The sequence below is a fragment of the Plectropomus leopardus genome, chromosome 11, assembly GCF_008729295.1.
Source record: "Plectropomus leopardus isolate mb chromosome 11, YSFRI_Pleo_2.0, whole genome shotgun sequence".
NCBI classification, from domain to species: Eukaryota; Metazoa; Chordata; class Actinopteri; order Perciformes; family Serranidae; genus Plectropomus; species Plectropomus leopardus.
The window spans coordinates 14,155,343-14,177,380 of record NC_056473.1 but is presented as its reverse complement, the minus strand read 5'-3'; the positions used below and the strand labels follow the sequence as shown (position 1 = coordinate 14,177,380).

Genomic DNA, 22,038 nt, shown 5'->3' with positions numbered 1-22,038 from the left:
GCCACTGTATGTAAACAGCGTCACTCTGTCTGGCTGCATGATGCACTTTTAGATGAGTGGGGTTGAACACGTTGCTACGCCCTCCTGCATCCAGGTGTAAACAGAGGTCCCAGTGATTATACGGCCAGCAGGTTTTTATAAACGTCCTATTTACACCTGCTGGTCAAACATGAGTGAACTCACACTCACACACACACACACACACACACACACACACACACACACACACACAGGGTTTACATACTTACACACACATATCAGATTGATGTACACACATGTACAGTTTGACTGCACAAACACACAGTGTAGATTCATACACTTTCATACACACATGCAACCACACGGGTACTTATATCCATACATGGCTGCACACACAGAGCAGATCTGTTTGTAGTGATGAAGGTAGTTGCTGTAGAGGCCGATGAAGGGACTATTTACCGTGTGTTTTTTCACGGTTGGGTTCCACAGGAAGGTAAAAACAAACTAAATGCCAGGTTTGTTCCTCTGGCTCGTCGAGTTCACCTCAAATTTAACAGCTCTGGGGAAAGATGATGTTTCCAGAAAATCTCAGTGTGTGATTTATTCATAAGTCAGATAGTACAGTCCCTTAATTTAATATGTGAGTGACTCCTGGGTAGAAAGTGATTTTGCAAACTCAGTCAATAATATCACAGAGACGGATGATTCCAAGTTTTATTTGGTACAGCACAGTACAGCATACTGCATGTTCACATCAGGATTTTGGGATCTGACGTCACAACAGACGTTTCTGCGTGCAGCGTTCTTTTGTCAAAAGTTTGTTGAAGAATCAGAACAATGACGCACTGATTTTCTTCAACTGTCCAAATATTATTCACTCAAATGTTGGCTTGAAATTTGTGCAAATTCTGTCATGTAAAAGACTTCCAGCAGACACCAGTTACATCCAGATCAGCTTCGTTCATTTATTTACTTGTACAAAATGCACAAACTTTTAGCAGGCTAGGTGTTTCACTTGGTGGCGTCCTCACTCTTACTCCTCCACTTTCATATGCTGACTGTGTGTGTGTGTGTGTCCATGAGAGTACCGGTGTGACTGTGTGTATTTGCTGTTTCAGATTTTGTGATTTTTTTAAAGAGAAGGCAGACACATGTATCTGTACTCAGAGTTGAAAAGTAAATCTTGACCTTTTTAAAAGGTCATGGTCAACATCTTATCACTTTCACCTTCATCTTCGCTGTCATATTTTTTTTATACAAAATTTCCCTGCTTTCACAGCTTCTTTTCCCTAAAATTGTTTCATTTCTCAAGTTTTAAGAAGTACATTTCTGTTTAAAGACCCTGTCATACAAATCACAGCCAGAAACCTCTGCAAAAGATGAGGCTTTATGCTCAGCTGGCGCTCAAAATTTAAGTCATACCCACTTGTTAAGTAAATCATAACTGCAACTTACCATCTAATTAAACTATAAAGTAAATCAACAAACAGGTTGATGATGAATCAAACAAACAATTAAATTGTCTGCTCTGCGGTCGATATTGACAGATCCTGCTGCTCAGAGAATGTAGTGAGAATATTTACAGTGAGAAACTTCATTCAGCAAGCACTGAATCTCATAAAAGCATGATTCTCACATCAGATGGTGCCGACACAAGTCATCGATTGCTCTTGAGAAGTCACAAATATAAACCCCAAACCTCAAAACCGGGTGTGAATCGTTTTGCAACAGATGACCCAATGAGGTGGACTTTCTTCTCCTGGCAGAAAAGCCGGCCAATTCAGTGTCACACTGCAGATCTCACTCGTTATTCAGTATAGTTTCCTTAAAGTTTGTCTGCTACAGATGAAGGTTTTTTAAAGTTATGTTTAAGGTGCACTGGATTCAAATGATTAGCACAGAAGTGACAAAAGTGCATGAGTGCTGATTATTTCAACCCAGGTGTGTCGCAGTGACTTCAATCACGTCACAAACTTGGATTTCTATATTCATTGATTGGAACAGCACAATCATTTCAGTATATTTGACACGGTGGTGGTGTTGTTGCACAGTGGCTCTCAAACTTGAGGTTGTGGCAAAAGATGGCGATACATTTCACCAGTATATTGGCATGTCTTTGACCCTGCTTTTATCCCGATTTGGAATTTTATGCACTTCTGTAAGCGTCAAGGCCTCCCTCAGACCAAACTTCACCATTCTCCATATTGTGGGATGTGAAGGGTATCATGTGCTCATTGCTGTGTTGTAAAGGCCAGGTGTGTCAGATTTAGGGGGATTTATAGGCAGAAATGCATGTTTTTCTTTGTCATCTGTAACTAAGAATCCTGAGGTTAAGATCCTTTGTTAGAATGAGCAGTTTATATCTACAAATCAAGTGACCCAGAATGAACAAACCAAATACTGACTCTAGGGCCGTTTGTGTTTTGGTATTGACCACTGTAGCGCTCCTTTAAGTTTGGCACAAGAGAGAAGTTTCACTTAGTTGCAATCTGCAACCTCACCACCAGATGTCACTAAATCCCACACACTAGACCTTCAAGGGGTCACAACCAAAAGGTTTAAGAATCACTGTCTTCACCTTTAATGTAAGAAACAGTATTGTTTCACCAGTCTGAAGCTCACAATTGTAGTCCTTAGAGACCAAATAAAAGAAATTAAAAAACTACGACAACACAGAGATCTACAAAAATACCCTTAAAATATAGCAAAAGTCTATTTATCAATGTGTTTGACTTCAGAGAATCCAGCTGCAATCGAAAACACTTTTATTTTATTGGGCTGTTTTGGACTTTGCGTGTCACTCTAAAGCCTCGTACATCACTATTTGACCATTTTATCTACCTGACTTTGTGTGCAGTGCTGGCAAGCGATTGCAGAAAATGTCATCCACGTACATTGAGATAATGCTTCCAAATACTAGATCACAGCTATAAATTAGACAGTATAAATACATAGCAAAAACTGCCTTCAGAAGGTGCAGGGTGACACACAAAGATCCAAAACATCAGTCAATCTCTGTATAAATGTGCTTTAGTGAGTGTGTATATACATGATAGGGAATATTATCGTTTTGGTGGGGCATTTGCATTGGTGTCCATGCTTCTTTACAAGAGGGGGGTCCTTTGTGGCTCTCTGTCCTTTTCATTCCTGCTCAGAGCAGCTTCCTCTGTTCCTGTTGGCTGCTCACCGCTTTACTTCGTCTTTTAAGGGATCTTTTGTGTAGCCTGTTACTATTGGCGCCGGCTGGGGGAGAAAAAGTACACATACTGATGACATCATCTAAACATGAGTTGCCAATAGACTTGTAAACTACGTTGAAGTGAGTCTGTTTGCCCCGGGCTCTTTATCAGTGTAATGTCGAGATATAACCTCCGCAGGAGGCGTCGTGTATCATACTAGCTAGTCAGCAGGCAATGCTGGCACAATTTTTGTGGTTTCTAACACTCTGTAGTAGCTGTAACTGCTGTATGTAGTTACAGCTTTGAGGAGGCAAATGTCAGATACGGCATAACTGGCAGCTACATTGCTTCCGTTTTGTTATTAGTTTAGCTATGTTGACTACACCCTAGCTCTGAAGCTATGCTGCAACCCTTCAGTTATAGAACAGATATCCTGGATCCACTAGCTATAATATGTAGAAAAAGTCAGCATTTGTGTTTTGTAGACTGTACAGATAATGCTAGGGCTGGGTAAAAAAATTAATTCATCGGTGCATTGCAATATGTTTTTTTGCCAGTTCAATATTGATTCATAAAATCCTGAGATCGTTCATTTCCGTTTTAATGACGACCTGCTCCCGTGGCAAACAATGTCTGTTGTTTATTCATTAAAATGGCGACAGTGGCGCAAGGTAGCAGTGTGTTAAAATCAGCGCCGACAACATTAAAAGCTGTTTGGATGCACAAAGTCGATAGTAGTTACGTCGTGTGTGAGCCTTGTGAGTCAGTGTTAAAACACTACAACAATACGACGAACTTGCGTAACCATTTCAGCCGACACAGCGCAGATGTTTTGCAACCTGTTGCTACCGCTAAAGCTGTGGATCACACACAAATGCAGGTAGATACATCCTGCATAAATGTTTATCACTTTTGTTAAGTTCGGCTCAGGCAAAAATGTGCACTTTTCTGTACTTTAAATTTATTTTAGTTTCATTTTTTATTTAATAAAGAATAATGTAATGGTAAAATACGTTTTTTTTCAGTTTGTTCTCAATCAATACAGATAATGCATGCTTTATTGAACACATATCAGAAGGTATTCGAATGAATTATCTGGGTATTTCTGACATCAACACACATAACCAAATCAATATCGAAGCATCTGGATCAATATCAAATTGAACTGAAGTCGAATCATGACCCAAAGGGCCAAAATTTAATTGAATTGTGAGGTTCTTGACAATACTCAGCTAATACTCAGATAATGCCCCATATAGCACTATATTTGTTATATTTTTTATTTTTGTTTGTTTTTGGTTTTATGTTAATATTTTACATAACATCTGGTCTTACTTTGTTTTGATTGTTTTTTTCTAATGCTGCTAAATTCATCTGTTAAGTCTGCCACACTTGTATGTTGTTTTAAGACACACACTTTTTAACAGTATGGATGGTCGATCCACACTTCAGCTCACCTTCTGTACATTCCACTTGTGGCTCCTCCCACTGTCCATCTGGCAGGCAGCGTATGACAGGCAGGTGGCGCTGTGTGTAGCCTGAGTTACACTGATAGCGAACTATAGAGTTGACTGGGTAGCGCTCTCTGCCGCTGCCCATTGGTCTACCATGTTCCACCTGAGGGGGAGCTCCGCACATGACTGGAAAAGAAAAGACAACAGTTTATTGATAAATATACATTAAGTGAGAGTTGGTAGTTACAAACTTGTCTTCATTAAGGTTAGTGTTCCACTTTTTAGTAATCCAACTGTTCCACATCCCAAGCAATGTTTCCTACTAGAGCAAATTCTCAGAATCACTTCTCGGACAAACACATATTCAAACCCAGTAAGCCTACCAGGTCCAGTCTTGCAGGTGAAAGGAAGGTGGTAGTTGCAGGGCACGTCGTTCCACTGTCCGCCCTCGTGCCAGATCATCACCACACAATCTTCCTCAGAGTTGAAGTAGTTATCTGGCTGGTTGGGCCTCCAGTTCTCGAAGGTCTAAGGAAGTTACACATAGGATCAATGCAGACCTAAAAAATATAAATGATGGAGATACAGTTCTAAAGCAAGCAAACTCACCAGAGGACTACCATCTGTCCAGCGGAACTCATTCTGCACATCCTTGTCATTTAGTCCAATCCACTGGTAGTCCTGGCCATTGGCTGCATCGCAAAGAAAAGATATTTTAGCTTTGAAACGATATATACATGTCCTTCCTCACGGTATGCTTCCTTCTTTCCTTAGAATGGTCATAGTAGTAACATGATGCGTCATCCCTTTCTGAGGCAAAGCAGCTCAGTGCAGTAAGGTCCCAAATCTGAAACCAACCCAGGCAGCTCTTAGGTCGCACCCTGCCACTCACCCAACATATGGGGTGGGGATAAACAGGAAAAGTATTAGCATGCATAGGAAGAGATGGATGTATTGTTAAACTTTGACTTTCAACTAAATCTTACCCTTTTCATCTCCCTTTTAAAGTAATGTAAAGAGGCATTATCTCTTAAAAATCTGCTTTTTTTTGCATTTCTTTTACCCTTTTCGTCCCAAATTGGAAAGGCCAATTCTTCTTCGCTGCAGTCCTTGTTACATAGAGGTTAATACCTTCCCAGATTCCAGTCCACTGTGTGCATGCCCCCCAGGTCACCAGTGCAATGTCAGGGACTTGATCCCTAACTGGCTTCCCACCCATGAACACTGTCAGCTGTTAATTTCTAAAACCAGTGATGTAGCATAAAAACCTTCTAGCAGTGATGAATTCTCTCCTTTACTTATAACTATTACAAGCATATATTTTTAAATGTTCTCTAATGACTATTGCAATAGGTGCTAAAAAAAATCACACTTGCGTGTTTGTAAGTTTTCACACACTTAAATGCCCTTTACCTCCCCCTGACCAGGTACAGTCACAGACACAGAGCTACTCACAGTTGACAAATTGCTGCTCCTCTTGGGAGCCGATGCTGACCAGGTGGGCGTTGAGCTCCTGACAGCGCTGCTCAGCCTCAGCCCAGGTATCCCTCTCCGCAAAGTGGAGGTAACAGCTGCCCATGAACTCCAGCCAGCCCTCTGCACATCCCTGTACAGCTACACACACACACATCACACATCAACACATTTGGACTAAAGCATAACATATGTAAAAATGGAATTTCTATATTGGTATCTAACACAAGGCAAATGGCATTAAAAACAATAATGTGTTTTTTAATGGTAATTGGGTGACTTACGTGTTGAGCAGTCTTCACCAGTAAAACCACTAGGACACTGACACACAGCGAGCTCTCCCTGCACAGAGCAGGTTCCTGAACCGCAGGGGTTTGGATCACAGGGGTCTACAGAGGAGGGGGAGAATTTTAAAGATGCTTTGTTGGTCAATTAACTGTTAGGCCTGATAAAACCGTTTATAATCAACAAGATTACGGCAAAGAAGCACCTTAACCACATACCTTCCACTACGTCAGGCTGCTCCACGACAGCAGGGGTTGCTAAAGACATTGAAGGTGCTGTGGTTGGGCTGGTGTAGGCTGCATCTGGAGTGACTACATACACTGTAGGTCCCGCATGGCTTTCCTGACCCTCCTCCCCGTTTCCTGATTGGCCGAGACTGGCGATGTACTCAGAGTAATTCATTCCAGGTGGCAGGGCAGTAGAAAGCTTCTCAGTTTCTGGTTTTTCTTGAGGCATTCCACTTCCTGAAAGATGCCAGCTTTGGTCCAAAGTGCCACTGATTTCATGATGGGTCCCTGACCCGCTTCCTTCCCCGCTGACCTCCACCACCCCACGGCCCTGCTCAGGATGGCGCACCAGTGGCGGCACGGTCACCTCCATCATTTCGTTATCAGTTAGGTAGATTACATCACCACGATGTGAGATAAAGTCCCCAGATGCAGAGCTGCTACCTGAGACACCAGATGGAAAACCACTTGGAAAGCCGCTGTGGAACCCGGATTCAAAGGGGCGATAACCAGACACCTCCTGCTCACCGGATGGCTGGACTGTAAGGTCAACAGCACCATGGTCGACAAATGAGATGCCAGAAAATCCGGATCCTGACCCGGACATTCTTCCAGATCCGGATTCCAAGAAAGCCCCACTGGTATCAATCCCACCCTGGCCTAACTCCTGCTCAGAGGGTCTTTGGTGAGTTTGAGACACCTCCTCCATCTTCTCATCCACCATGATAATAGGGTCCCTGCCGCTGGCATCAATGTCCCCACTTCCACTGGTAAAACCTGATCCTGATACACCGAAACCACTGTGTTGTCTGTCCAAGCCCTCCCCAGATCCAGATGCACTACCCAGTTCTTCAGATGGGACAATGACAGTATCTCCCCCCTCTGCCTCCTGTGGGCCTCCAGAGGCAGACGTAAACCCAGAATAGACATCAGTGCGTCCGCTGAAGATGATGTCTTGTCCTGAAGCAGAGGCATCACCACTGGTACCGGAGGTGCTGGACTCCCCGGAGATCTCCCAGGTAGCTGAATGATCACCTGAACCAGAGCCGGACTCATCAACATGGACTGGAGGTAGAATGGGTCTCACTTTGGGAAATATGAAGAATCCAGAGTACATTAATTACACTGCTTTATCTGGTTTGCAAAGAGTAACATTGTGTTTAGCTGTACTGAAATGATAAAGCTGTGGCCATTTACAAAGTTATTTACAGTTGTCTTACCAGGAGGAGCAACTTCGTGAGTTGTAATGGTTGTCTTGTTGATGAACTCCTCCACTTCTGTAATATTCACCCTGGTTTCAGTTTCAGTGTAGTGTACAGTAGTTTGAACTAAAACAAACAAACAGAAGACCATAAAGCTAGATAAAGATATGATAATGATAAAATTAATTAACAAAATACTTGAATGAAACAATAAAAAGATCTACTTTGCAGGATTTAGTGGCATCGGTGCAGTTGCAGAACTAAAACTTCTTGTGGGTGCCAAGCATGTAGGAAAACTATGCTGGCTGATGCAAAAATGTGAATGGTCCTATCTAGAGCCAGTGTTTGATTTGTCCATTCCCGGGTACTGTAGAACAACATGGTGGACTGTGTGGAAAAGGAACTGCTAGGTATGTACGTATATATAAACGTCTGATTCTAAGGTAATGAAAACACAGTGAGTAATATTTTCACATGATTATACACCAAAGAATACATTATTGTGAATATTATACCATCTCTGCCAATAGATGCCCCTAGATCCTTTACACTTAACCTTTAGGATAATATTAAAGACCATGTATTTTGAGAAAAATTAACACTGCATGACCAAACCAGGGTTACAACTAAAACAAATGCCATGCCTCTGTCTCACCTGTAGGAGCAAAGTGATCAACTGTCACTGTTGTCCTGTTGATAACATCCTCCGTCACAACTGTTAGATCCACACTGGTTTCATTTTCAACGTGAACAACAGGAGTTTCAGCTGCAAAAGGACAAAAGTAAATGACAGATTAGTCAAGCCAGAATTAGTTTGATAAGGTATACTATGTCGAATTTATCTGGTAAAAAAAAAGGAAAAACAATCAAGTAATTTGTTTCAATAATCACTTTTGTGCCAATAGAAGTGTGTGAGAGTGTGAATGTATTTGCTGAGACTCTGCCCTATGCCTGTATTTTCTTATTTTCTTCTCACTTTGCTGTTTTAGCACATCTCTGTCTGTGTAGCCCCAGCTAATCATAGCATGCTAGTGAGTTTAAACTTTGGATAAAAAGATATGACCATGTAGTAACAGCACAAGGAAGAGGAAACTACAAAAATCATGTACACAGCGCAGAAAATACACAAATATAGCGAAGCAAAATGCCAAGTGGACAAAGCTTGTCCCAAAAAGAGAATTAATCTGTGTTTGGGTTTGGGTTTCACTTTTGCTGGTTAGCACTGAAGGAGAGGATGGGGTTAAAGAGCGACGCAGAGCTGGTCTCTTTTTTTTATGCTACGTTCTTTCAATAGAAGCTTGCACTGAGGTAGAAGCAGTGTAAGGGGGAGGACTGTTTACAAACAGTGTCCCGCAGTTCTTGCATAGTAGACTATACTTTTAAGAAATAGCAATAACATTTATTGTTAATAAATTTGGTTGGAATGAGTCATGTTTAGGAGACTTTGTTATTTTGATGAGTATATTTTTTTACCTCTAAAATCTAAATGTAACAACACCTAACCCTTTCCTACCTTTAAAGCAATAGGCGTCGTAGCGCGAGTGCTCATCAGGAAATCCGGTCTGGTTGGGATAGGCATAGATGATGTGGACCCCAACCTGGCCGCCTCCACAGTGGGACCTGGGTGTTGTGATAGGGTAGCGGACGCTGCGGTCCATCAACCAGCCTGGGCGGCACTTGTCAAGCCCTTGGTTCCAGGCAGCAAATAGCTGTCCCGTGGTGGCTAAGGTGGTGTTGAGTTTCTGACAGTGCTGCACGGCCTCCTCGTAGGAGAAGCTATCATAGTCACTGGTGAAGAAGACCTCCCCTGGGAGAAGCATTCACAAACATTCAGAAGAGTTCAGATATGTCAGATTCAGTAGAAAGATAACAAAGTGAGTGGGCTGCTCACCTTGCAGACGTTCCACATAACAAAATACATCGTAACGTTCGTTAGCAGGTCGCAGGCCGTAGGATCTGACTCCTGGAAGGTGTGGCAGATTACCAGCACAGTTATCTCTGGGTGACACGATGGGATACCTGAGCATTGAAGAGAAGGGTGGTACAGTATATTAAGGCTTTGCTTTGCCACAATATCCCCAAGGAATCTTGATATTGGTGTACACATGCCTCCAGCTCACCTGACAGTCTGGTCGCGGAGCCAGCCAGCGTCACATTGGTGCAGGCCTTTCTCGAAGGCTGCCTGCAGCTGCTGGGGGCTGGCAATTACTGCCCCAATGTTTTTGCAGACCTGCTGAGCCTCCACAAATGTCAGAGTGTACCGGCCGGTGATGGGTCGATAGTGGAAAACCACACCTGGGAAATGCAAGGGACAGGAAAAAGTCTAATTCTATATTTGTCTTCAAGCTTGATTTGTTTCATCATCTTTATTTCATGCATTTTTTTTCCAGATGCAGATTGTGGTCTTTACTCATAGTTTGAGTCATTTATTGGCCCTGTGGTTCTGTAATGTCAAGTCAACTAATGACAGCATTGAGGCAGTGGGACTACTGGCTAATAAACAAGCCACAAGCATGCATGAGAGGATTTTGTGGAAGTGGCACGTTAAGCAGTTTCTAAGTAAAATTGTATGTTAGGAAAGTACTGAACATAACAAGGTGGACTTGGATTCTGCTGTGTGAATACTCAATGTGTTTGTGTTTGGTTAGGATACAACCAGCTGTTGCAACCTAAATTGGAAACATAAATATAATTGTTGAGTTAGGCATTTTTAAACAGATCATTGGAATGGTTCTGCAAAGCTGTCCCACTCCAGAGACTCTTAAGATGTGTTCAAATGTGCAGCTAACTTTTATCTAAATATTCTCCAAAAGCAAGAGCTTGCACACATGCCAAGGGGGATACTCTGACTTGGATTCCAGTCCTCAGAAGGCTACACTTTTTGTAGAAATGTGCTTTCATAGTTTAAAAAAATATTCCAAAGGGTTTTGTTTTTGATCAAGAACATAACCAACCTACCTGTGGGACCCATGGCAGCATATATGTCTGTCATACTGGGTGGGATGGGAAGTGGGGAGAGGGTGTCAACTTCTCCACGTTTGATCTCCTCTCCCCCAGGTGCGGGGGTGAGGCTTGGGTACATCCCAGGGGCAGGTGTTATGCGTATGATGTCTGGGAAAGGGGTTGTCCTCACTGGCACAGCACCGTCATCCTCACCAGCTGAGAAGACAAGGTTGAATATTTCCCTGATAAAATTGACGGACTTACAGTCTTAAGGATCACAGAAATTCTAGAAATCACTCCTGAAGTATCATTATTGCTCTGAGCATGTTATCAAGTATCTTCAAGTCTCCATGAAAGATTTACCTTGGAAGCAGACAGCATCATAGCGAGAGTCTGGGTAGGGGTATCCTGTTTGGTTAGGGAACAGGTAGACGGTCCTCACTCCCAGGAGCCCCCCTCCACACTGAGGCCTGGCAATGTTGATGGGGTAGCGTACACTCCTATCTGCCAGCCAGCCAGCGTTACACACATCCATGCCAGCCTTCCAGGCCAGATAAAGCTCTCCAGTAGTGGCAAGCCTGGCGCCGAGTTTGGCACACTGATCTCCTGCTTCATAGAAGGTAAACTTCTCAACAGACATGGAGTAGAAGACCCTGCCTGGGAGAAGAGAGGGGAGATGAAGCACACACACTGACATGACAGTCCTGTCCATAGTATAAAGGTTTCATGTGGGCTTGGCAGCTTGTTGCTACCCTTGTCAGATAAGTGTACCTGACAGCTTCTCAGCAAAACAGTACACGTCGTAGGTCTCGTTGACGTCTCTCACACCATAGGTTCTCACGCCAGGGAAGTCCTCCTTGTCTCCAAAGCAACGCTCCCGTGGCTCATGGATGGGGTACCTTGAGAGGTCAAGAGAGATGTCAGTCAGCAGATAGAATTAAGGTCAGTTTTTTTTTTACTGTGTTATTATTTTAAGTCTTTTTAAAGATTATTTGGCCAACTGAGCTACTGAGCACCCTTTCAAGTCTTTTTAAAGGCATTCACTTGTTTTATATTGTCTCTTTCAAAGTTGGAAAAAACACCAAGGACCAAAGCATCATTTTGGTTGGACTGTATGAACATCCTCGGGATTCCCTTGATGGATCTGGACAAAGAAGGGGCACCCTTCCTTACCTTGCTTACTCTGCTGCCACACTACAACAAGGCCTTTGGTACGCAGAAAACCACATTAAGACTTGACTTCTTTGTGTTAGTTAATAAGGCTGTCAAGTTTTATGAAGCATTTGATGACTTGTGTGGAATTTGTAAAAGCAGGAAGGTTTTGCATTTTATTCTCAAGCTCTTTTGTCATACTGACATCACTTTTCATACTGTGTGAGAGGCAGAGGTCGTAGAGCGGGTTGTCCACTTATTGGAAGATCAGCAGTTCGATTGAAAGCTGCTCCAGTTCGATTGAATGCTCCTCCATGTCAAAGTATTGTTGGGAAAATTACTCGACCCCAAATTACTTTTGATATATGAGTGTGTATTAGGTGTCACAAGGTGTGAATAGGGGTCACAAGGTGACACCTTGTAAGGTGACTTTGGCCGTCAGTGTATTGGAATGGGTGAATATGGCAAATACTATGAAAGTGCTTAGAGTGGGAAATTGGCTCGAAAAGTGCAAATCCATTTACTAAGTCCATTTACAATGAAGTGCCTACAATGAATGGCACCATGAATACCTCAGAGGAGAGACTGTCCTAAAGTGTGCACCATAATCCATATTTGTAGATTAATCACATCTTATTCTTCTCTATGACAGTACACTTTTTAATTTTGGCCATTTCTTCCCACAGTCCAAAGACCTGCTGGTTTGGTGAATTAGTAATTTTTAATTGCATGGAGATGGGACTGTAAATGTATTACATAGCTTCTAAATAAGCAGTTTAGACATTAAGAAAGGCTGGATGGGTGGACACTACCTGACAGTCTGATCAGAGAGCCATCCAGCATCACACTGGTGGTATCCGTCATCATAAGCAGCCTGAAGCTGGGCTGGAGTGGCGATGGTGGCGCTGTTCTGGATACAAGCGGCCTTTGCCTTTTCAAATGTCAGTGTGTAGCGGGTGGAGATGGCTCGGTAATGGAACACAATACCTGTGAGATACAGAAAGTGAGCAGAGGACAGAAGAACTGTGATGAGATATGAATTTATTACACCGATTTCAATGATGTCTCGTCTAACAACATTTGTGCTTGAATTCTGCGAGATGAGACAGTGGGCTCGATAATCATAATTGAATCACTGAATTATTGTTTCAGAATTTCAAAAGATGTTTATGTACTTACTTTTGGACCAGGGTTTTCTCCTAGTGTACATGTTTAACACTTTGATTTTGCTGCAATATATTTTTTAATAGAATATTGCACTTAATGGAGGTTTAAAATGATCCTGACATTCTTAAGGTTAAAAAGAACCTTTGAGATAGAAATGCTGGGGCTGAGTTGTTCTATGCACTGATAGAAATTTGACTTGGATGTGGTGAATTGAAAATACCTTTAGTTGCATAGTGAACGAACTTAAACAAAACTGTGTTTCTGTGGCGTACCCTGAACCTGGATGTCCACAGAGTCATAGTTGTCCTCAATGCCGTGCATCACCTCGCAGCGGTAGGTGCCAGAATCTTTTGACCTCAGCTCTGTTATTTCTATGGTGGCATCGGTGGGCACCAGTGGGTAGTTGATCATTGTCACCCTGTCCAAATACTCCGTCTCCACGTGAACTTTCCCCTCTGTCGCCACCAGGATTGTAGTGACTTTCTCCTTGGTGACGTAGGTCCATTTAATGCGGTGGGAAAGCGGGGCAACGGTCGGGGCTCCGGGGTCGTCAACTGTGTTGTCCTGGAAGTAACAGGGTACCACAACCTTGCTACCCAGCAGAGGACGGAGAGGCATCTCCATGGGGATGCTCACACGCAATGTACCATCCAGATCTGGGGTAAAGATAGGTCAAGGTTAAATTAAAGGTTAATTAAGTCTCTTTATTTTTAATGAGGATACAACAGATGCACACATTTTCACTCATCAGTGGTGGCAAAACTCTCATTCAAGACAACAGCAAATAATGGAGAGCCAGGTATTGCTCCACGAATCCTACGTCTAACTATTGAACAATTTACTCCACCAGTGTGAACAGCAGTTGATCCAAGTAACACATTTAAAACTGTTCTCATCCCAACCGGTCAAATACCACTGCTTTGTCTATGGTCCTACACATCAAAATATGATGTGCTAGCCCCAGCAGCAGTTTTGCTGGCAGGGGGGGTACCCGTCCAAGATGGCATGTATGGCAGGTCCAGTGTTTTTTTACAATTACATCATTACAGTGTTAATTTACAATTTTTACATGCATCTTTTCAAATTACAGTTCATTTTCACAGGAAATGTATAGTCTCTGGTGATTTCATGCATACAGTCTTTTTCAAAACCAACTTACAACATATTTAAACACTTCCTTTTTAAGTTTCCTTCCTCATGTTTAGGCAACAAACATTTGTGATCAGATTTAGAAAAAAAAACCTTATGGTTTGCCTTAAAATAAGTGTGATCGTTATCAACATCATGTCATTGTCATGTGACATACATCAGTACATTGGATGCTGCACATAGTAGTGCACTGTCACTCTTATTCAAAGGTTAGTTGACTTTTGGTTTCACATAAGAAGTGAAAAGTGGGCTTTGGCTGTCAATACAGAGTTCGTTTGACCCCTCTGCCACCCCCACTTCCTTCCTATGCAGAGGCTCTCGCTCTTGATACTGTGGTTGTTGTTGGCAGCATCACAAACTGCCATGCTTTGCTTGTGTGATGCCAATGTCCACTGACAGAGCAGCAGCATGTGGTGAGTTGTTGCCTGTTACGTTGGTGTCTGATGCAGAGATCACTGAAAAAATTGTGGTATTTGATGAGTTTGGAGTAAGAGAAGGCTGGTACTACTTCTTTGTTATACTGCTTGTCGTGTTTTGGGAGAGTTCTGCAACTCAAAATTATTTGTAAAAAAAGGTTAAAGAGAGAAACTCTGAAGGTGGGATAAAAAAACAAGCAAAAATTATTTTAAAAAATCTGACTTGGCCAAGATCTCACTGTCTACAACAATGTCTTTGCAGCATATTTTATTAAGTTCTAATCAGATAGATTACACAAAAGATAATGACAGAACTGATGAATAGCTTTTGCTTAACATGAATTTCTCATTATCTTCAAATGGTCAGGTTCCCAAAGGGTCTGGAGATGGATTTTTAATTTTGACACAGTGACGATGAAGACAAGAATCCATCTAATAAAACAACACTCACCGTCTTGGCTCTCATGTTCAAACAATACTGTTGCTGAGATGAAGGGCAAGGACACGCACAGCAGAAGCAGGGGGCTCATGGTTACCTAAAAAACAGACAAATTAACAACAGTGTGATCAAATTTGTGTGGACGAGATAATTATTGAGAGAAAGGACAGATATTTAGCCTTTTCGAGTCAAGATATTGGCTAAAATTAGCTTGACCAGAAGATGAACAGTATATAGAGGGGATTAACTTCACTGAATGAACAGTGAAGTAAGTGTTAGAGTGAATAAGTGGGTTTATTGTAATTTCCTCTGCCCCTGAATGCCACTGTGTTTTTTCCTAACTTCTGTGCGCTTACAGTCATATTCCAAGATATCCTGGATACTCAGTGCATTTGGTTATTACGTCAGCCTGACTGGCTAAAATGGAAAGCGGACGTCAAGAGTCACTAGTATCATTTGGAAATACCATACATGTTCACTGAGGAATGAAAGCCCCTCTGTCTCCAGGCACAGGAAATGTCTTTAGTACTAAAATTAAGCTCAGGCTGAGAGGGAGAGGTATGATTCATTCATCGCAAATGCTTTTCCGTTTGTTTAAACTTAATAAAGAAATGACTGTTTAAATGAGGGGTTTTTTTCCACCCTAAAATTGTTCTTTCTTTGTCTCTTTGTTTGCCTGTGCACAGTGTACTCACAGTGTCAGTGCATGTATGAAAGTACAATCAGCTGCTGTCAAATTGTTTTCAGTATCAGTATAGTCATATCTAGAACCAATGTATGTGCGTGGTGTGTTTGTTTTTGACATGCTGTAGCCCATAATTCTCACTTAAAAACTGTTGAGTTTAAATCTGTTTGTACTTTTATTTAATTGAGTTCTTAATTTGCAACTTTGGTCCAGATTGTGTTCAGATGTGTTCAAAACTGCGTCAATTGCCATTTGGTGCAGTGACTAAAACATTTTTTTTCATACCAGGCTGTAAACGTGTTTATTTTTGTGGTAAAGTTAGGCATTACAACATAGAAGTATATGGGGATTGACTTGTCTCTGAGTCAGCCTCGAGTGGCCATTAAAAGAATTGCAGCTTATGGCACTTTGTGTTGGTGTTGCCCTGGAGGTTGCCGCTTGAGCAAAATATACTTACAAGAAAAATGCAAAAGGTCCTCTCCAGAGCAAGTGTTTGGTTTGTCTGGCTACCGTTCAAATATAGAGGACTTCAAGGATGAGGATCTGCTCCCTGTGTAGATATAAAGGGACTCATTCTAAGCTACCAAAAACACAATTCTTAGTTTCAGGTACTTTTACACTAATAAAATTATAATTATAAATATACATAATATCTGCCAATAAATCCCCATAAAACCTACACACTGGACCTGTAAACATTATACCTGCCAAATATCAGCATGTTAGCGTTGTCATTGTGAGCATTTTAGCATGCTGACATTGGCATTTGGCTCAAAGCACCAGTGGCAGCATAGAAATAGATTCTTAGTCCACCTTTTTTTTTTTTTTTTTTACACACACTAGAAGTAATTATATAGCTCTTATGTGTTCCAAACTCTGTTTTTTTTATCAGCCCTTTTTTGGTCAAAAAAGTCAAATTTCACCTCAAATATTAGCCATTGGCAGGTTTCCAAAAACATCAGCTCCACTATCACAAACCCACATCTGTCAGACCTTGATGACCACTTTGCTTATTTTTTTCTCAGCGTTCCACTGCTGTGACGTGCCGCACAGTCCAAATGTAGGAAACCGTTGAGAGTCCCAACTGAAACCTCATTGTGCTGCGTTCACAAGCCCCAGGACAGGCTGCAGAATGCACTCAGTTCAATCCAAACAGCCACACAGAGACATTTACAGCCAATAAACCTGGAGCTCACAGCCACAAGGCGTTTGCAGGCGCTGACCTGAGGTTGGCAGTGAAGTGAAAAGCAAAAGAGAAACGCAGTGACCTTTTAAGTTCAAGGTTCATGTTGTCAGATATGTTTGTTTTTTTTAAGATTATTTTTTGGGGCATTTTTGCCTTTTATTGATAGGACAGTTGTTAAGCGTGAAAAGGGGAGATAGAGAGAGAGGGGGGGGACATGCAGCAAAGGCTAGAATCGAACCCGCGGCTGCTGCAGTGAGGACACAGCCTCTGTACATGGGGCGTCCGCTCTATCCATGGAGCCACCAGGCACCCCATGTTGTCAGATATGTTTGTAGTATGTTCAGTAATGTGTTGTGTATGAACTGATGTTTCTACACAAATGGAGTTCCTAACAGTTCTGATTTTGAAGCGACTCCGCAAAAAAAAAAAAAATCCCACTATCATATACAGTACATTTACTGGAACACACTGGTAGACTGTAGATATGTCTGTGTGTGTAACTGCATGACTGTGTGTGTGTGTGTGTGTGTGTGTGTGTGTGTGTGGGCGCTGCTAGCATTCTCGGAGTTCCACAGATCATCGCATACAGTACAGTAGGACTAATATTTGCCTTGCTGTCTCAGATCTGTCTGAGAGTGAATGTTTGCTTAGTTTGGGAGGAAACACAGAATACCACACAGCATATGAAGACAGATGGACAATCCACGCTGGAATAATCACACACTGTTGCACTGTTGGTCTGTGATGTGCAGTCCAGCCCCAGAAACCTCTTTGTGATGATGTATTGTGACTCATTTACATTTTATGGTGTTATGGAGTTTCTGGGGTGATTCTTGGCTTCTGATTTTTTTGCTTTTTTTTTTTTTTTTTTAGACTTTTTGACTTCTTTGCATTTTTTATTATATTATTTAGTTTCAGGTTATATTTTCTGGAATATACCACATTTCAAACTCCTGTGAACTCAATGTTCGAGTTGTCTCCTTTAAGACATTGCTTACTGTATGCATGTGCATCAAGAGTAAAGTGAGTTCAAGTTTATTGTCGTGTAAAACATTACAATGAAGTGCTTGTGCTCAGCGGCATATTCCCAGACAACGACGACAAGTGAGAAATAATACAACACGCCTTAAATAGTCTTTTGTGAGTAAAGAAATGAGTATTTTTCAGAATGTTGAAATCCTGCTTGTCATTGCCTTTTTGAATTGATATTTCCCAAAAAAATGTTATTCTATGTCTTTTTAAAAGTTCTCACTGTCTACAAAAATGTATTAAACGATCAATATGGACACCATACAAAAGCAATACTTATGTGGATTTTCAGATTCGGTACAACTGACTTGTATTAAACCTGAGGATGCTGAGCATTTATGTTGTCACTACGGTGTAGAAATAAGCGCCAATCGCACAGCCCAGTCGCTAGAGGAAGTTTCTGTAAACCATGGATACGCTACTGAGGTAGAATATGAGCTGATTTTGTCATTGGTAGGTCGGGGGGGTGGTGGATGGCGTGACACCGAGGCAAGATGCCTGCCATTGTTAAAGACCACAAACAACAAAACCAGTTGGTTTTTTTTGTGACTTTTTGCAGCATTTCCATCAGTGTTTGCGACACTGAATTGTAATATTTTTAGCTACACATTGCAGCTTTTCCCAGGGCTTTTTTCCATCCAAACATGAGCGTTTTAAGCCACAACATTATCTTTTACTAACCATAACCAAATGGTTTTTATGTATTAAATGAACCACACCTTCACCACAGCGCTGTTGAGAAATGTTAAGTTTTACTTTATCAAATAGAAAATAATGTACAAAAGTAAAATATCCATGGTTTGCAAAAGTGTACAATGTGAACATTTTTTTTCCGACGATTGAGTTGAATCGCGAGATCATAGGCCCAATGCAGTCAACCTTTACATTATTCCTATTTTTTTTATTGTTGGAGACAATGTCAAGAACGACCTTCCTGACCCCTGTCCATCTTTATCACCAAAGGCTGTGCAGTCACGAGGATTAGATCGGCAGTAATCTCTCTGTGCCGCCAGTCTTTGAATATTGGCTTTGCAGATCTTGTGTGCTTCCATGTTTTGGTACACTTGGTTTTCACACCTGATGTGAACCATACCAGGTTAGACATGAACCGTACTTAAGAACACTTTTCACAGACTGAACTATGCTCAGGTACAGTAAAGGGTTCACACCAATCCAATGAACTGGACTCTAGTTTCAAGTGTACGTGGGTCCCTGATTTAAAAACCTTAGACTTCTATCTCAAATTAAGAGCAACTTAACAGCTGCTTTTGCAGACACCCAGTGCCTTAACGTCTCCTCTCGCTGCAGTGATGCTGAAGTGTGGGGTGTTAGCACAGTGTGATTTCATTGTAGGGTGTGGTTATAAGTACAATAGATCACACCTCTGGCTGCACCTAATCACACCAATTAGTGATGGTGAAACTCAACCAGAGAGGGCTGTGAAAATGTCAAAATCTTATTATGTTTTTTTTTTTTTTTCAAGAGAGATCATATTTTGAGTAGATATAAAGGGTCTCTTCATGACAAGGTCATTTATATTTTTTGATGATGATGAGCTTCCCTAAGAATGAATAAAGATGGCAATGACGAGTTTGCAATAAACAGTGCTCTCACAATGTATGTACACAGAGAACGCCGGCAAAACTCTCCCCAATTCTGCAAGCAAGCCAACCAAAACCTCGACTCCTTATTGCTTACAGCCAATCATTGAGCATACCTTCGGCTCTCTTTAAATGCATCATTTAAACTGTGGCCACTTCATAACGTGCACCAGCATTCATGAGCAAGCCACACCGGGCCAGGTCAAGCCAATCAGCCCTCTCTCCACACTGTGCCCATTCAGTCTGTGGGGTGGCTGCTCACTCCCCTGTTCGGCCGCTGTGGTATGTTCCGCTCCTAGCTGAGGTAGAGGGCAATAAGGCCTTGGTCTGTTCCAGCAACGTACAGGGGCAGGGTCTTGGGGGTTGCGACCCTGCCAAGGTAAACAAAGGCGGCCATCCAGGGGAGGCTCACCACCTCCCACTCTTCTCCAACCCTCCAGAGTCCCTCCGCACAAGAACAGAGTTGACATTGATACGCATACACACACAGAAACACAGACCAACACTCATAGATTACCATGGGGATGTGAGGGAGCGCACGTCCTATGCTTCTGGTAAAGAAAACGCACGGGAGTGTGTGTGCATATGTCGCCATTGACACATACTGTAAGACCTGTGTTTGAGAACACACACAGACTCTTGTACAGTTAAGTGGGTGGAGGGGAAAATTCATATTTGCAGGTGCTTTTAGGTGCATTAGTACATGCCTACAAACAAAGACATGCTTGAGCAGCATTAGTTAAATGTGTCAGACATTTTCACAGGTAGACACACATCATCTAAATCTCATGTCTCAAATGTTCGTTTAGTAACTTCATGGTTTACCTAAAAATGAATGAAGTTCGTTTTTGTATTTTCCGACATCCCAAAATTACAATTCACAACGTGTACTCCAACAGCCTCATGTTACCATAGTAACAGGGTGTCACTCTTGACAGTAGTTTCCTATGTTGCAAGAAGTTATATGTTTTTCCCAATATTTAAACACTGTTTTCTGCTGCCCAGATGCTTGAGTTTGAATTCTAAAAGAAATTAATGTTTTTCCCCTCTTTCAATTTAAGACTTAAGGTCTGGCACTAGTTTGGAAACTGCTGATATGAGAGTGTGACAGTACTTTAAAATATTTTCGTTCTCACCAGTCAGCACGGAGACTGCTATATCTGATATATAATTAAAGATTTGTACGCTTTGCACATTCTGTATTTTAGTCTACATAATCCCATCAGTACCTCCTTAGATATCGGACCTCCAGTTGTGGGTGTGGAATATATCTGAGGGATCGCAAAGATGATTGAAAAATAGGAAAAGCAAAAAACCTATTTCTGTTACACAAAATACTTAATTTTTTCAGACTTTCCTTTAAGTTTTGCTTTATTTCATGTAAATTGTTATCTAGTCTTAACTTTTTGGCACTCTAAAAACTATACAAGTAATAAAAAAGAACAAATTCAAATTGCTCTGTGATTGAAGTACACAAAATTGGTAAACATATGCAACGAGTGATGACAAGCAGATATTGCCTCATTTTAAGGAGTCCCAAGTCCGAAAGGTTTAGACCACAAATCATTGAGTAAATTTGATCATTCAGTAATGACATGCAATTTCATACATGCCAGTCTCCATCCATCCATTCATCCATCCAGGGAAGCCATCAAGAATGCAAACTCATTAATACATATGATTAATATCTATATTCTACATAGAATTTACACACATTTCTGCTTTTAAAATTCTTATTTTAGCAACATTATACATCTGAAATCACACACAGAACAAAGTTGTGCAGAATGTGCAGTAAGATTAAACCAACAAATCAAACAAAAAAGAAGCTGACTCCACTAACACCTCACTAAAGTCAACTCAGCAAAACTCAGAAACCATCTCAGACTTCCAGCAAATAAATCACAACTCCCACGAGCACAAAAACTGACCTAAAGTGATCTGTTTTGTCAAATATAACTTGCATCAGTTATAATTTAACTTCCCAGAGATCAGAAATGCTTAATATCAAAAAAGAAACTTCAGATGCCTTTGCTTTGCCATTTCAGTACAATACACCAATACCTTTGCCCCCAGTCAGAGGATGAAGAAGTGTCAGATTATCCCCTAAACCCCTTCACAATATTCCTTGTTAGAGACTCCGGTTGTGAGTCGGAAACGTACCGTTGATGCTGCAAAGCTCCCAGTGCCAGCGACTCCAGGGGCCTCTCACTCCTGCCTGAGTAGGAGAGCAGAAAGAAGCTTTATTCAAACTCCACCACAGATTTAGATGTTGGAAAGAGAGAGGGAGGGAGAAGAGAGAGAGGGAGAGGGAGAGAGAGAGAGAGATGTGATTCTCTCCTGCCAGTTGGTGAGGTCATACAACAGCCTTAAATATCAAAGCTGAGGCTCAGAATCAGATGTCAAAGCAAAATAAAGGTTTCTTGTTGCTCCTGGCCAATGTCAAAGTTTATATCAGTCTTTCTGCAGTTG

At 41.6% G+C, this 22,038-nt stretch overlaps 1 protein-coding gene across 1 annotated transcript; it reads right to left on the bottom strand.

Annotated features, from left to right (window-relative positions):
• Window positions 1-747: 747 nt before the first annotated feature.
• Window positions 748-21,806, bottom strand: acanb (aggrecan b). Its single transcript, XM_042496041.1, has 19 exons — window positions 21,730-21,806; window positions 15,078-15,162; window positions 13,334-13,717; window positions 12,707-12,881; window positions 11,514-11,641; window positions 11,106-11,399; window positions 10,758-10,958; window positions 9,920-10,094; window positions 9,691-9,818; window positions 9,313-9,606; window positions 8,455-8,565; window positions 7,818-7,925; window positions 6,589-7,683; window positions 6,370-6,474; window positions 6,068-6,226; window positions 5,222-5,304; window positions 4,996-5,140; window positions 4,616-4,798; window positions 748-3,222 (listed from the first exon to the last, which is right to left on the bottom strand). Exons 2-19 carry the CDS (start codon window positions 15,154-15,156, stop codon window positions 3,131-3,133), a joined length of 3,939 nt encoding a protein of 1,312 aa, XP_042351975.1. The 5' UTR covers window positions 15,157-15,162; window positions 21,730-21,806; the 3' UTR covers window positions 748-3,130.
• Window positions 21,807-22,038: the final 232 nt, after the last annotated feature.

Coding starts and splice junctions, on each gene's coding strand:
- acanb (XM_042496041.1), bottom strand. CDS start 15,156: ATGAGCCCCCTGCTTCTGCTGTGCGTGTCCTTGCCCTTCATCTCAGCA. Junction 12,882..13,333: donor TGTGGACATCCAGGTTCAGG/GTACGCCACAGA, acceptor TGTATCTCACAG/GTATTGTGTTCCATTACCGA. Junction 5,305..6,067: donor GGAGCAGCAATTTGTCAACT/GTGAGTAGCTCT, acceptor TTTGCGATGCAG/CCAATGGCCAGGACTACCAG.